At 37.0% G+C, this 15,257-nt stretch overlaps 1 protein-coding gene across 2 annotated transcripts in view; it reads left to right on the plus strand.

Moving 5' to 3' along the window:
• The first annotated feature begins 327 nt into the window (after positions 1–327).
• stard9 (StAR-related lipid transfer (START) domain containing 9) overlaps positions 328–15,257 on the plus strand; it is a 64,947-nt gene continuing 50,017 nt past the window's right edge. For both annotated transcript variants that reach the window (XM_048192325.1, XM_048192326.1), the window contains exons 1-3: positions 328–606; positions 5,190–5,259; positions 12,065–12,193. In XM_048192325.1, coding sequence (XP_048048282.1) covers positions 560–606; positions 5,190–5,259; positions 12,065–12,193 — 246 coding nt within the window. In that variant the 5' untranslated portion in view covers positions 328–559. The remainder of the gene's footprint in view (positions 607–5,189; positions 5,260–12,064; positions 12,194–15,257) is intronic.

Below are 15,257 nucleotides of genomic sequence, written 5' to 3' on the forward strand. Positions count from 1 at the left end.
TCTTTCAAAATAATTGTCCTAATGACTACACGGGGTTTCAATAAAGCAGAGACAGGCAGTTAACGTGTGCCTTCAGGCGAGAGCACTTCGCCTTTGTTTCTCTCGCCCTAGTTTCCTACTATGGCGATGGTTTAGCTCATTAATGTTAAACTTTACCTCGCAGCCTTCCCAAAGCGACCAGTTACAAACCATAATGAATATTAAGAACCCACGCCTTATGCAAAAAGTAGGCATACTCGTTCAGCAAATCAGTAAGTTCTATTGAACTGACGTCACGCTGCGTTCTTAATATTCATGAGCCATGCCTTCGAAATAGTAGGATTCGTAATCTCCCTTCCCGCAGGGACGCAGGAAGTTTTAGCGCAGTTCAACTGCGGCCGCGGCTTCATAATGCGCTCTGTGATTGTCTAGACGATATCAATAACATGACCCGAAAAACGTGTAATAGGTTTCCTCACTCTGCTCGGGATAATTCATTGCAGTGGAGGCATTTAATAAATGGACTCTAACGGACAGCTGAACTTCAATTCATCGTTTCCCTCCGCCCGGTGTCAAACGAATGGCAAACGTGAAAGTCGCGATTCGAGTCCGTCCGCTGAACTCCAGGTACGATCAGCTTTAATGGATCTTATATGTAATTGATTGTAAAAGTGCATGATAAGAGCTGCTGAATGAATATAAACAGCCTTGAGTTGTTGGTGCTGTTGCTATGTCTGGGAATAGACCTGCACTGACTGAAGCAAATAAGCCATTCAGTTCATTATATTGCACATTTAATAGCTAGTTTTAACATAACACACAATTTTAGAGATCATAGAATACGGGTAAGCATGCGTTCATAAGCATTGCATAAGTGGAGATAATGCATGTTAAGTTATATTGAAAACAATGTGTTTTGTGCATGATAAATGTACTATAATCTCCTTTAAAACCCCTCCCCAAAAGTTTATCTCATACTGTATGATTTTAATATCTTGTTTTTATCATTTTCACAAAATTGCATTACAAATGTTATGTAAAATCCAATGCATGTGTTTTGCTTTAACTTATTAAAAAGGGGGGTATTCAAACAGAGTTTGCCCCATGAGAGCCCTCTGCCCCACCCTCCAGCATTAGCCAAATTACTACAGTATGTGGGAGCTGGACAGGGGGGTGAAGAAACTCCTCCCAGATTTAGACACAAAGATGTGTGCGTGTGTTTGGCCGTATCTGCCAGCCTTGACATTTAGAGTCTCCCTGAAGTGTGCATCACAAAGGGACGACTTCATGGCTTTCCGTCATTATTGTGCAAATGAAGATGGCTTTTTAAAAGGCAGCCGTTGGTTTTTATGAGTATGCGCATAATAAATGTTTGACTCTTTGCACTTTTTGCTTTGGTCAAAAGCCATATTCTTTTTGAGTTCAGGATATTCTAATAGCCTACTTATTGCTGGAGATGACAGGAATTGTGTGGGAATGGCACAGAGATCCAAGTCTGTAAACATGCTCTCCTCATAATGAGAGTTATTTTTTCTTTCCACTGATTATGTTATAAAATGCAGCATTTCTAGGCAAAAGTATACACACACACACACACACACACTGTAAGGCGAGGTAGGTTGTTGTGGTTGTGGGTAGGGCTTCCATTCATCATTGGCAGAGTGAAACAGACCCACATGGCAAAACACAAGCTAAGAGCTTCATAACAAGCTCCCAGCCTTCGGTGGATGAGTCCAGTGTAAGAACTGCTGCTTTATCAGCATCACACGCAATTGGAAAAATAGCTTGATTGGATACTAGGCTATTGCCAGGTGGTTGTTAAGGTGCTATGGGTGTTTGCTTATAAAAAAAAAAAAAAAAGATATATATATATATATATATATATATATATATATATATATATATATATATATATATATATATATAGTTTGATTAAATGATAAAAATATGAGGAAATATTTTATATTTTTAAATATTTTAAATATATAGGAAAAGCAAAATATAGCTTGGCAAATTTGTTTTGACAAAATTCAAAAATAGTTCAAATTTGGGTGTGAGCAAAAACACGCCGTTTTTGTGTGTGTCCCTTTAAATGCAAATGAGCTGCTGCTCCCGGCCCCCTTTCCAGAAGAGGGCGGAGCTTTAACAGCTCAACAACAACAAAGCTGGAGAATCTCACGCAGCCAAAATGAGGATTGTCAGTAACGGTGTTCAGCCTTACATTGTTCAAACCGGAGTCGACACTGATGGAGAGACTCAGGAAGAAGTTACAACTTTTATGAAACTGGACATTTCTGAACAGTTTATAGATAAATGTATATAGTTGATATGGAGTTGATTCAACTCATCCACTAGCATGTGTCGTCATGTTAATCTTTTGTGTAAATCCAGTGTTGAATTGACCCTCATTTGTGAAGCAGTCCGCTGTAAAATGACGGCATGACAACAACACTCTACTACAACAACTCTTCCTCTTCTCTAAAGCAGCCCAACATGGCCTCACCCCCTTTGTTGTGTGTTCTTGGGGGCGTGGTTTATGTAAATTTTAGAGTTAGTGATGTCACCAACCCGGGATGAAGCTCGTTGTAGTCCCTATCAGCCGTTTGTTGTAGTCCTTAAACAGCGAACTCTTTAAAAGTAAATATCTCCCTTGAGCATCGTAACTTTGCAGATGTTGTTCAAACAGTAACATTACACACTAACTAAAGTTAAAAAAGTGAAATCATAATCAAGAACCCCTTTAATATCATTTAATGATAATAATTTAAAATAATTAATTTATTAAATATTATTTCCATTTGTTTTATGCATTTAGAAGATGCTTTTAACCATTTCACTGGAAATCAAACCTATGATGACCATGCTGTTATAATAATTATATTTTGTTTAGAATATCTCAGTTCTCATCAATATTTGATGATCTCAAGTTATTTTTTGTAGTGCCATAAAAACTGACATCAACAACAAACAAGTAGTCCCACCCCAAACTCACACCATTGGTTGAGCCAGAAGTTGACGTTGACAGTGTTTTGAAATCGCCACAGTGCGAAAGTCCACATGCGAAATGACTCACTTATAGTTGTGTGTGTGTGTGTGTGTGTGTGCGCATTGAGCTGGATAGGAAAACATGTTAACATTGTAGAATGACACTTCAGCTTTAAGATGCAGTGTAGACGACGAGGCCTTCCCCAGCCTGCTCACATTGTCAGACTTCAGGTTTGTACACCGCCATGCTCCTACGCTGGATTTCATTCTCTTGCATCAGTTCATCTGGAACCCGATACTGGAGAGATTGCACAGCTGTCCTCGCTGCTCTCTCACACACTGACACACATATCCTGCACGCTCACGCACACACCTGCTTCAGCTCAGCTGTGCGGCTCATGGAGGAGTTTCAGCGCTCTGTTTTCAGTTCAATCTGACCTTCTCAGTCAGCGCCACAGAGCAGCGCAGATGAATCCTCCAGACGCCCGGCCTCTCGCTCTGAATATGATCACAGCCAAATAAACATGCCTCTGCGGATTTTAGAAAGCTTAATGCTAACCTGGAGTTAATCAAACCATTCAATATAAAAACAGAAAAGTTACATATATCAATTAAGAAGTCTGTTATCTTGGGGGGAAAAATGTATGTGCAGAAATGAATCTTGCCATTGGCACATGATTCTTTTTAAAGGGTTAGTTCACCCAAAAATGAAAATAATGTCATTTATTATTCACCTTCATGCTGTTTCACACCTGTAAGACCTTCGTTAATCTTCAGAACACAAATTAAGATATTTTTGTTGAAATATGATGGCTCAGTGAGGCCTGCATAGGGAGCAATGATATTTCCTTTCTCAAGATCCATTAATGTACTAAAAACATATTTAAGTATGTTGAATGTTGAAAAGTGGTTCAATATTAATATTATAAAGCGACGAGAATTTTTTTGGTGCGCCAAAAAAACAAAATAACAACTTATTTAGTGATGGCCGATTTCAAAACACTGCTTCAGGAAGATTCGGAGCGTTATGAATCTTTTGTGTCGAATCATGATTCGGATCGCGTGTCAAACTGCCAACGGCTGAAATCGTGTGACTTTGGTGCTCCGAACAGCTGATTCAACACACAGATTCATTTGTGCTCTGATGCTTCCTGAAGCAGTGTTTTGAAATCGTCCATCACTAAATAAGTCGTTTTTTTTTTTTTTTGGTGCACCAAAAATATTCTTGTTGCAATATAATATTAATATTGAACCACTGTACTCACATGAACCGATTTAAATATGTTTTTAGTATCTTTATGGATCTTGAGAGAGGAAATGTCATTGCTGTGAATGCAGGCCTCACTGAGCCATCGGATTTCAACAAAAATATCTTAATTTGTGTTCTGAAGATGAACGAAGGTCTTACGGGTGTAGAACGACATGAGGGTGAGTAATAAATGACATTATTTTCATTTTTGGGTGAACTAACCCTTTAAGGATTCTTTGATGAATAGAAAGTTTAAAAGAACAGCATTTATTTGAAATAAAAATATTTTGAAATGTCTTTTGATCAATTTAATCAATACTTGAACTGAATAAAAGTGTTAATTTCTTTAAAAAACTTTTTAATAAAAGTGTAAACAACACAAGAAATCTATGTGCATTTTTGCCTGCATAATTCAAATATCTGGGTCATTTTTGACACTTTCAGTGGTCTTGGTTAGTTTCTGACCTTGGTAGCTTGCTGTTCGAAACAGAACATTCGATACTTTCACAGACGCGTTACGACGCTGCGACAAAATGATGAATTAAAATTTTTTAAAAACTTGACCTCCAGATCTTCAAAATAAATAAAAGGAAACAAGAACGTTTGAACTGTCAAGTCAATGTAAACAAACAAGTGTATTCTATGACAAAGATTGTTTCAGTTACTCGGTTTGTATTTTTAATAATGTTGAAATGGTGAAATTTTATTAATTTATCAGTTTCGTTGCGGCTGCTTTGCTCTTGTAGAGAAACTCCACCCACACGCTCTTCTGATTGGCTGTGATTTTTGATTGATTTTGTCACGTTGCGTTTGTTGGACCAGTCCTGAATGATCTTATAGCCTGTTTTAACAGTGCTCATCTATTAAGAAGGAACTAGTTTATAAAAAATAATTAATATGCTTGTATTGTAAATGTTTACTTAGCAGTGCTCTGTTCAGTGTCTTGAATGTCGGTCTGTTTGTTTTTGTTCTTCAGAGAGAGTCTGGACGGAGGACGGTTAGCTGTACAAGTGGAGGATAAAGTGGTGAGGGTCCGAAATGTGAAGGTAAATTCATATTTGTTTGTTTTTATTACACAATTATTGAGCTTTTTTAATAAAGGATTTAGAGAACTCCTTCAGTTTAAAAGTTTATGGTGTCAGAAAGTACATAATCTCAGAAAATACCACAGTTGTTGACATTCATTTACATGAACATTTAACCATTTAGCAGATGCTTTTATCCAAAATGAGTGATTTTAAAGAGGCAATACACATGAGAAGTGCTAGTAACACAAAGTTTAAGCAGTCATTTGGAATAGTACAAGCTAGAACATGGAGGGATTAAGGAGTAGTAGAAGAAGAATCTGTTGTAAGAGTTCAAAGTGTTAGGATTCGACCGATATCTCAGTGACAGGAAGTTTATAGTGAAAATGATTCTTTTCCTGTTGGATTACTCAGTTGTTTGTTTATGCCATGTATGAACTGAATAAACACATTCGAATAGCAGCACCATCGCTTTCCTCTTGAAAACCCCAAACGCCTAAACAAGCAGCACACTTACCTTACACTTTCTAAATGTCATTCCACACCTCATTCTTCACTGAAGAGCTTCAAAACCTGATTGGTGGGATGACTTTTGGGGTCAAATAATATGGGGGATAAGATAACTACAGGCCAAAAAGATTTGCAGTCTTTAAGATATATATATATCTCTCTATATATATATATATATATATATATATATATATATATATATATATATATATATATATATATATATATATATATCCTTTATATATATATATACATATATATAAAGGATGCATTAAATTGATCAAGAGACTTCTTTCAATAACATAAAAAAATCTTACTGACCACAAACATATTTAATTAGAAAATATAGATATTTTATTTAAGTATGTGTCCTAGACTGATGCATTGCCTACATTCTTACTCCTGTAGCAGGAAATACTCCCTTACTTTCAGCACTTGATTAATGGATTAATAAAATGGCAGGAGCCACATCTGGTCACCTGCTGTGAGCACGAGAGCAAGATGAAGACTTGCGTTCCACTAGTTATTTAAAGAAAGTAGGACAGTTTTCAAGGGAAAAGATGGGCTGACATAAACGAACAAAAGACAGGCGTGCAAAGCTGACAAGACTGCATAGAGAAACAGAAACTTCATAATAGAGACACTATTATTTGTTCATGCTGCACAATTATTAGAGGATATGTGGTCTATGACCAGGTCATTGTTAGGTCATTATGACTACAGTTTCGGTAGTATGTTTTTAAGAGGAAAGTATTAACAAAGACTATAGATATAGAAAGATGGTTCACTCCTATTAGTTATCAATGGGAGAAATGGCAGAATATGACCCGCCTTCTAAGTAAAGGAGCCAATCACTGATTGATCAAGTTATTGCGTCACTGCAGCTGCCGTTTTAAGCTCTGCGTCCCATAGAAATCTGAGACTCGCGCTTAGGACTGCACATGCGCATTAGCTCATTTAGCCTGAAAAATAAGTGTTTTTAACGCTATTTGTGCATAAGAAACCACATTTTTCAGATAGTTTGTGTCAGATTTTGTTGCTGATTTGAAATATGTTATTTAAAGGTGCCATCGAACGTTTTTTTTACAAGATGTAATATAAGTCTAAGGTGTCCCCTGAATGTGTCATCTCAAATACCCCATAGATTTTTTTAAATACATTTTTTAACGGCCTATTTTGGGGCATAATTACAAATGTGCCGATTCAGGCTGCGGCCCCTTTAATTGCTCGCGATCTCTGCCCCCTCCCGAGCTCTCGACTCTATCGCTGCATAAACAAAGTTCACACAGCTAATATAACCCTCAGAATGGAACTTTACAAAGTGTTCGTCATGAATGCTGCATGCATACATCAGATTATGTGAGTATTGTATTTATTTGGATGTTTACATTTGTTTCTGAATGAGTCTGATGGTGCTCCGTGGCTAACGTCTAATGCTACACTGTTGGAGAGATTTATAAAGAATGAAGTTGTGTTTATGACTTATACAGACTGCAAGTGTTTAAAAATGAAAATAATGACAGACTTGTCTCCGTGAATACAGTAAGAAACGATGGTAACTTTAACCACATTTAACAGTACATTAGCAACATGCTAACGAAACATTTAGAAAGACAATTTACAAATATCACTAAAAATATCATGTAATCATGGATCATGTCAGTTATTATTGCTCCATCTGCCATTTTTCGCTATTGTTCTTGCTTGCTTACCTAGTCTGATGATTCAGCTGTGCACAGATCCAAACGTTAATACTGGCTGCCCTTGTCTAATGCCTTGAACATGAGCTGGCATATGCAAATATTGGGGGCGTACATATTAATGATCCCGACTGTTACGTAACAGTCGGTGTTATGTTGAGATTCGCCTGTTCTTCTGAGGTCTTTTAAACAAATGAGATTTATATAAGAAGGAGGAAACAATGGAGTTTGAGAGTCAGTGTATGTCATTTCCATGTACTGAACTCTTGTTATTCAACTATGCCAAGATAAATTCAATTTTTAATTCTAGGGCACCTTTAATTGTGAGTTTGCCAAGCAGTTTTTGAGATTTCATGGTTCCCCATTCAAATAAATATGACTTGGTCTTGGATGCCCGAAGGCGCTGCAAATATGGCCACCGATTGAACAGACTTTCATTGAAAGGGACTTTTGGTATTAATAGTATTAAAAATACGAAAAATTACGCAGGTTAGAGGTTCTGAATTTCGGTTTTGATTACTTTCCGATTAATCGTTGAGCCCTACTATGTAGCTTGCTTTTGTTCAGAATTCATAAAATGTATATAATGAGTGAGTACGTCATGAATCCATCATCCAAACTGTGTTTTTGTCTTATCCTGAATCACTATGGTACGCCTATAATACGTTTTTTATATTTGGACTACACTGTAAAATATTTCATGTAAAATCAACAGTAACTTACTGACAACAAATAGCCAGCAAATCTCTGTATTTGGTACCTCAGTAAAATGACTGTAAAACTAACTACAGTAGAAGTCAAATTAAGTATAGCATTATACTGTTATTTTTATTTTTTTAAATTTTACTGTAATATATTCAATAACATGTTATTGCTTCACATCAAAAACTTTATTCAGGTTTCGTCTTTTATATTTCATAGCTGATCTTCAATAAAATATACAGAATTACCAGCATATTAACCACATTTCATTAATGAACAAAATATAATTATAACCTACCAGTAAAATCACAGTAACACATTGTGCCAGTGGAAATATAAAAAGTACTTAATTAGTAGTAGCAGTAAACAACACACACATACATATTATATTAAAACATTTAAAACCACATGCTTTAAAGTAAAAGGTTTTCTTTTTCTTGACGACTCTTCCCATCTGTTTTGCGATGGTCCAGTCGGTCTCCTGGCACCGCTGCGGAAGGGAAAAGGCCAGATAGCACAGCTTGACTTGGAAATATTCTCATTAACTAAAGTACTGACTAAAACATAGCTTTATATCATGCAAATAACATAGGAATAAAACAAATAAGTGATAAAAAGTTACTTAAAAATGTATCAATGAGTGTTTTTAATTGCTATGCATGTAGGTAACAATGCTTTTGGGACACGTAGAGTTAATGTAGTGCTTACGAAGAACTTATGTTTCATATTGTTTCAGGATACCAGGCCTATTGGCCATATAATCAGATCTGATTTTGTGTATTATTATTGAGCCTAAATATAACAGTGCTGAGTGCAATGTTAGGGCTCATTAGTGAAGCTGTGGGCCATATTGTGAGGTCATTAAGTCAGCTGCGGATTGTCATTTTGCGAATAATTACACACCAGAGCCGCAGAAGTAACGTTGTCAGGGTGATAGGCTGGCGATGCCCGGGCATGTTTCTGCACGCTCCTCCAAGTGAAGATCTGTTTGACCGGGCGAATAAAGTGCTGAGGTATACGTGATCTCTGTGTGCTGAGATCTGGGTAATAACTTGATGCTGACAGTCAGGTCATGCTCAAATGCTTAAGTCATTTGTCCCCCAGCCTAACAACTTCCTAACTGTTGTTTTTGAGTGTACTAAAGAGTATCCCAGGCATAAGCTACAGGCACACAGCCTTGCTTCTTGGCATCAGTGTGCTGTAATATTATTAGTGGAAAAATTGAACACATAAAGGGCTGGTCTCCCAGTAACTGATTAAATGGTCTAAATAGACTTTCAATGGAAAAATCACTTTTCTCAATAGAGTGTAATGCAGTTTGTGCAGTCATAACGAAGGGTTATCAGTTGTTGTATAAGAAAATGGTATAATAGAAAACTTGGCTTGCTGGATAATGAACATTATGCGAAACCTCATCATCATTTTAACAGAAAACATGATATCACTGGCGCCAGTGACTATATGTGATGTAATATGATTTGTGTTTTAGTGAAGTTGTTAAATATCACTACTGCTCATACTTGGGGATTTCAACAAATCGCAAACCCTGAGTATTAAACTTTAGCGTGTACCTGAAATTGTGTGTCTTGTTGAGAAAGAATTGGCAACTGCATAGCAATGCCATAAAAACCACTATAAAAACCCTTGAAACTGCATAGCAACTCCCCGGCAACCACTCAGGTGCGTTTCCCAAAAGCATAATTGTTCGCAAGTTCCATTGATAGAAACATTGTTTCCTGAAACAATAGTTCCAGAAAGAAAAAGAAAAAATATGCAAAAGGCATCACAAAGTTGTGTTCTCAACCTGTGGTTTGAAGCATTGTTTCTTGTTAGTGCAACGTGTACTTAAATATCCACCTTATTCCTACACCCCATGACGCTTTGTGCGAATTATGGGTGTAACTTTTAAACTGGGTACAATGAGATGACATTATTCTACTCACCCTTCAACCATCAAACATCAAAAGGACATTTAAAATTGTAAAAGCATCAACAAGGTACTTTCAGCAGACCATGAATAACCGCAAAAGTGTAATTCTTTCCACAGCAATAACGGACGGGTTAAATATCAATGTCAAGTCAAGTCAAGTCAAGTCACCTTTATTTATATAGCGCCTTTTACAATGCAGATTGTGTCAAGGCAGCTTTACATTGATAACTGGTGCATAAATTTTGGCTGCACAGCAGCTTTTAAAGAATAGTGTGAATGCAGGCAGATCAAAGCACTGTTGAATAAATGTCAAGAATACTGTTGAATATCAAATGTCAAGTCAAATGTCAAGTGTCCCCAACTAAGCAAGCCAAAAGGCGACATTGGCAAGGAACCCAAACTCCATCAGGTGACATCAGGTGGCAAATAGGTGTTAAAATGGAGAAAAAAAACCTTTGGAGAAACCAGGCTTAGTCGGGGGGCCAGTCCTCCTCTGGCGAACAGTGTTTTTTTTTTTTACGATTCAGGTCGCTATCATAAGTCTGATAGGATCGCAACAATCAAAGTATTTATTGTAGTATTGTTGTAATGTAGTAAATATATCTGTATTATGTAACATACGTTGGCTTAATCAAAAATGCTTCAGCATTGCTTGATACTATTTCAAAGTGATTTCCGTCATTTTGACAGATAATAAATTGTATTTACCTGTGAAAACAAACCTGGAAAGACACGTGAGGATTTGAAGAGAAAAACAAGAGATTCTTTTTGCATTCCAGTGAATTATTAATGGGATATATCATAAATTAAATAGGGAGAACAGAGCACAAATGTGCAGTATATGTTGTCCTTTTTCATACTATTACAGCGGACTGCAAAAGGAAAAAAGAAAATAATCATGAGGAAAAAAATGCAGCGACTAAAAAGATATGTTATAACGTCACGTTAAAATACCAGCGTTAAGCTATTCTCATGATGTCTGAAAATAAAAGAGATCTTTCAGTCAAACTGATGGATAAGCTTTATTTGTAGGGCAACCTTATGATTTGAAATGATTAGTTTTGAATGGAAGTTCCCAAACAGGAAGTGCCACCCATAATTCAAAACGCAGTAGGCTCGTTAGGAATAAGGTGGATATAATTGAACAAAATAAGCAAACTGAAATACAGTACAATCTATATCTTTCCTCCCATCATGTGTTTCATTTTCATTTCATTTTATGCCTTTTAAGAAATGAAAGTGCCTTTTTTTTTAAGAGCTTTAGCTCTCTAGGGAAACCCTGAAATATAACGTAAGAGGGAACCCATGAATTTATCAATCAGCTGAATAAAAAGAAAAGACAAACAACAGAAAACAGAAATAGCGAAGTAGTCATTATTTACAGCAATAATCTGAAAAATTCAATTTCTAACTGAATAATTAACAGAAGTTTTTACTCCACCATCTGCATAACATCAACATCATAGATGTTGAACGTTGGATGTGCGACAAAATTAAAACAATTTTGTCGTTAGCTTGTTAATTTCTCCAACGACGCATTGTAATATGGAAGTTAAGCAGTGAGTTATGTCTGTGTACAGGAAACGCACCCCTGTAGGGTTGTCAAAAGTACCAAGTCGGTACTGAAATTTTAAAAATATGATGATACCAGCATTTCCCCCTGGCATTTTGAGCGCTGTTGAGCGAATTCTTAAACAATGATTGGCCATTGTGTTCACGTGTTCATCAGATATGTCTGTGATTGGCTACAATGATCAACGCTTCAAAAACATGTTGTAAATGGACATCTTTGACGGTCTTCACTGAGCACGATAACACGGGAGCAATTGAAAGCAGGTGCCTATCAGTGGATCCGACTTGGTATTGAAGTTGGTAATTTTGACAACTCTACCCCAGAACGGCACCGCTCTTCATAAAATGTACAAATCTAGTTTATTCTGCTAACCATCTTCCATTTATCACTCCTTTTTTCCCCTCTATGTAGTTGGAGGGGCGTTTGGATGGGCGTTCGGAGGGACTGGCTGACTCCAGGGAGAAGTTGATGGAGTTTGGGTTTGATTACTGCTACTGGTCCGTGGATCCAGCGGCTCCCAACTATGCGTCACAAGAGGAGGTGGGCTTCCATTCTCACGACTGTTTACTCTATCTCTGCTGATGTTGATGTCACGCTGATAAGATTGTGTAACTCCTGTGTCCTGGGTGGGGGCTAGTGCATGATAACCAGAGGACTCTGGGATAAAAGCGTAATCAAAACCTTTGATCCACCAGGAAAAGCTCTGAGAAAATATTATCCCTCTGCAGAATCAAAACACTGAAGATATTACATCATCGCTGTGAAGGGAGTCTTCGCCTCCCTACTTAATCTGAGATTTAGTTCATTTTAACGTATGTGGGTGTGTTGTTGGCTGGATGATTAAGGCCAGAAACGTATCTTATCCACCTTATTTTTCCAACACAAAAGTAAGGTATTTTCTGCAAGAGGAGTTCTGATTTATGGTATAGGGAAATAACAAGAATATCAAAGTGCAGTAAACTAAAATGGTTTGCGGTACAAACCAGTGTGTTTATAATTAAGATAATACATTAAAATAATATGGTAAGAAATACCAGTTTGCAATATCAGGCAGCACAACAAGCTGTTTTGTACAGATAAAAATAACTGGAAGCGAATGACACCAGAATCCAGACGCATTAAATTTACAAATGGCCGCTCCCGCTCTTAAGTGAAAAATAAGGTGGATACAAGTATGCAACTGTTGTGAAGACCTAATCAACACCTCATATGAACTGAGGTGATTTTAATACATTGAATATTTGTACTTTGTACATTGTGTTATGATGTGTTTTAAAATATTTGTTTGCGTGAAATAGACCTTGCGTAGCTAGAAGTCTATAGGTGCGTCCCAATTTGTGTACTTGTGCACTATTCTATGACGTTTTTAAGTATAAATAGTGTGCGTAGTGCGTTCACACTGAAAATTCCAAAAAGAAAAAGGACACTTTTAAATACCCGGATGATGCACTAAATTAACGGAAAAAACAAAGAGTGGAATGTTGGACACTTCATGCACTCAACTGTCTTAGCTTTAATTACGTAGTGAAGGGGAAGGGGCTGTCAGACTCCGATGTTAAATAACAAAATAACCTTATACAATTCACGCACTACATGGATGAGTACATAGTGCATAAGTACATAGCGTATAGTGCGTCATTTGGGACGCAACTTTTGTGTTGTTCACGTGCTTAATACTTTACTTACTTTAAAGGCCCATTCATACTAAGAATAATACCTATAAAGTTCATTATAGCAATAACTTTTAATGTCGATCCCAATGGACAATATCGTTCTGTTTATTATAAGCGCACACTGCAGTTATGTCGACAGACGCTTTAAATACTCTTTAAAGTCGGGTGGGTTCCATTCATCAGCTGTAAAATTATTGTTCTAAAAGTGATATAATTCCTCTGTGTCGTTATCGTAATAGCTGCAGTGTGGACTTTGCTATTCTCGTAGAATTAGAATGATTACTAAAACTTAATAGTTACACTCAGGGCCTAACTTTTCCCCACACCTCCCAATGGCTTGAGAAAATTTAACATCCATAAATATTTTTAACCAGCCATGAAACATAGATTAATCCTTATTAAAGTAACAAAAGTTATTCAGTCTAGAGCAGTGAGTGATTTGTTCTTTGTTTTTTGTTATTTGATTAAAGGTCCCGTTCTTCGTGATCCCATGTTTCAAACTTTAGTTAGTGTGTAATGTTGTTGTTAGAGTATAAATAAAATCTGTAAAATGTTAAAGCTCAAAGTTCAATGCCAAGCGAGATATTTTATTTAACAGAAGTCGCCTACATCGAACGGCCAGTTTGGACTACATCCCTCTACTTCCTTCTTTAATGACGTCACTAAAACAGTTTTTTGACTAACCTCCGCCCACAGGAATACACAAGAGTTGCGTTTGTAGAGTGTGTTTGTCGCCATGTCGTCGAAACGCTGTTATTTTCATCCCGCAGTCCAATCACCGGGTCTGATTCCAGCTCAAATTAATAGGGTAAAATTAAAGACATGTTTACAATAACACTGAGCGCGTGCATCTCCACGTTATGGTAAGAGGCGTGACCTTTCCGGGCAAGGTTCGCTAAGCTGCTGTCGAATCACAACACAGGAACCGCTGGCACAATCAGAACTCGTTACGTATTTCTGAAGGAGGGACTTCATAGAACAAGGAAGTCATCAGCCCGTTTTTATGACAGTGGAAACAGCGGCATACAGATAAGTAAATTATGTGAAAAATACTGTGTTTTTTTACACGCGAAACATGAACACATGTTATATTGCACACTATAAACACAATCAAAGCTTCAAAAAAAACACGAAAAACAGGACCTTTAACATTAAAAACACAGACATCTGCAGGTATATTAGGCTGCTGTCACTTTAAGAGCTAATGCACGGATCCAATAAACTGTTACACATGCGTTTTATTTCTCAACTGTTTACGTTCAGTTATATTAAGACATACCTGACTATGTTATGTTTACTAGGATACTTGCCAAATGGGCATTTTGACATAATTCTGTTTGAATATGTCTGTCCAAGAGCAAGAAAGCGTGAAAGAGAGCTCAGTTCAGTATTCATGTGCTGTCTGAGATGCGGATTTCTGGGCACGAGCTTCAGATGTTTTCACACAGAAAACGTCCCACGTAGTGTGCGAATACTGAATTGAGTTCTCTTTCACGTCTTGCGCTTAAATATTTAAATTGGCGTGGTTTAAACTTTCGTGACATTGCAGCACTGCCCCGTCAACTGTCCCAAGCGTCGTTCACGTTTGTTCACATTCATGTTTTGTTAGAATTTATAAAAATATTACTGTCCAACTGGCGATTGACACCGTTTCATATATTTGCCAACACCGATTTTTACTCACATTTGGTGCTTGCCGAGTGTTCATTTTAGGCCCTGGTTACGGTTATTATTCTTGGTGTGAACAGGCCTTAACTCAAGAAACCTTTTATTTGATTCACAATTGGAAGTGTCAAACTTACAACCAATCAGAACATATTTGATGTTTAATGTACAGATATGTGGAGTGGGACATATCATTATCATTGATGCAACAAAAATTTAAGCCAGTTGAACACTGTGTTGGATCACTGCAAAGTTTTCACAAACTT

Source organism: Megalobrama amblycephala, linkage group LG5 (assembly GCF_018812025.1).
Source record: "Megalobrama amblycephala isolate DHTTF-2021 linkage group LG5, ASM1881202v1, whole genome shotgun sequence".
Classification (NCBI taxonomy): domain Eukaryota; kingdom Metazoa; phylum Chordata; class Actinopteri; order Cypriniformes; family Xenocyprididae; genus Megalobrama; species Megalobrama amblycephala.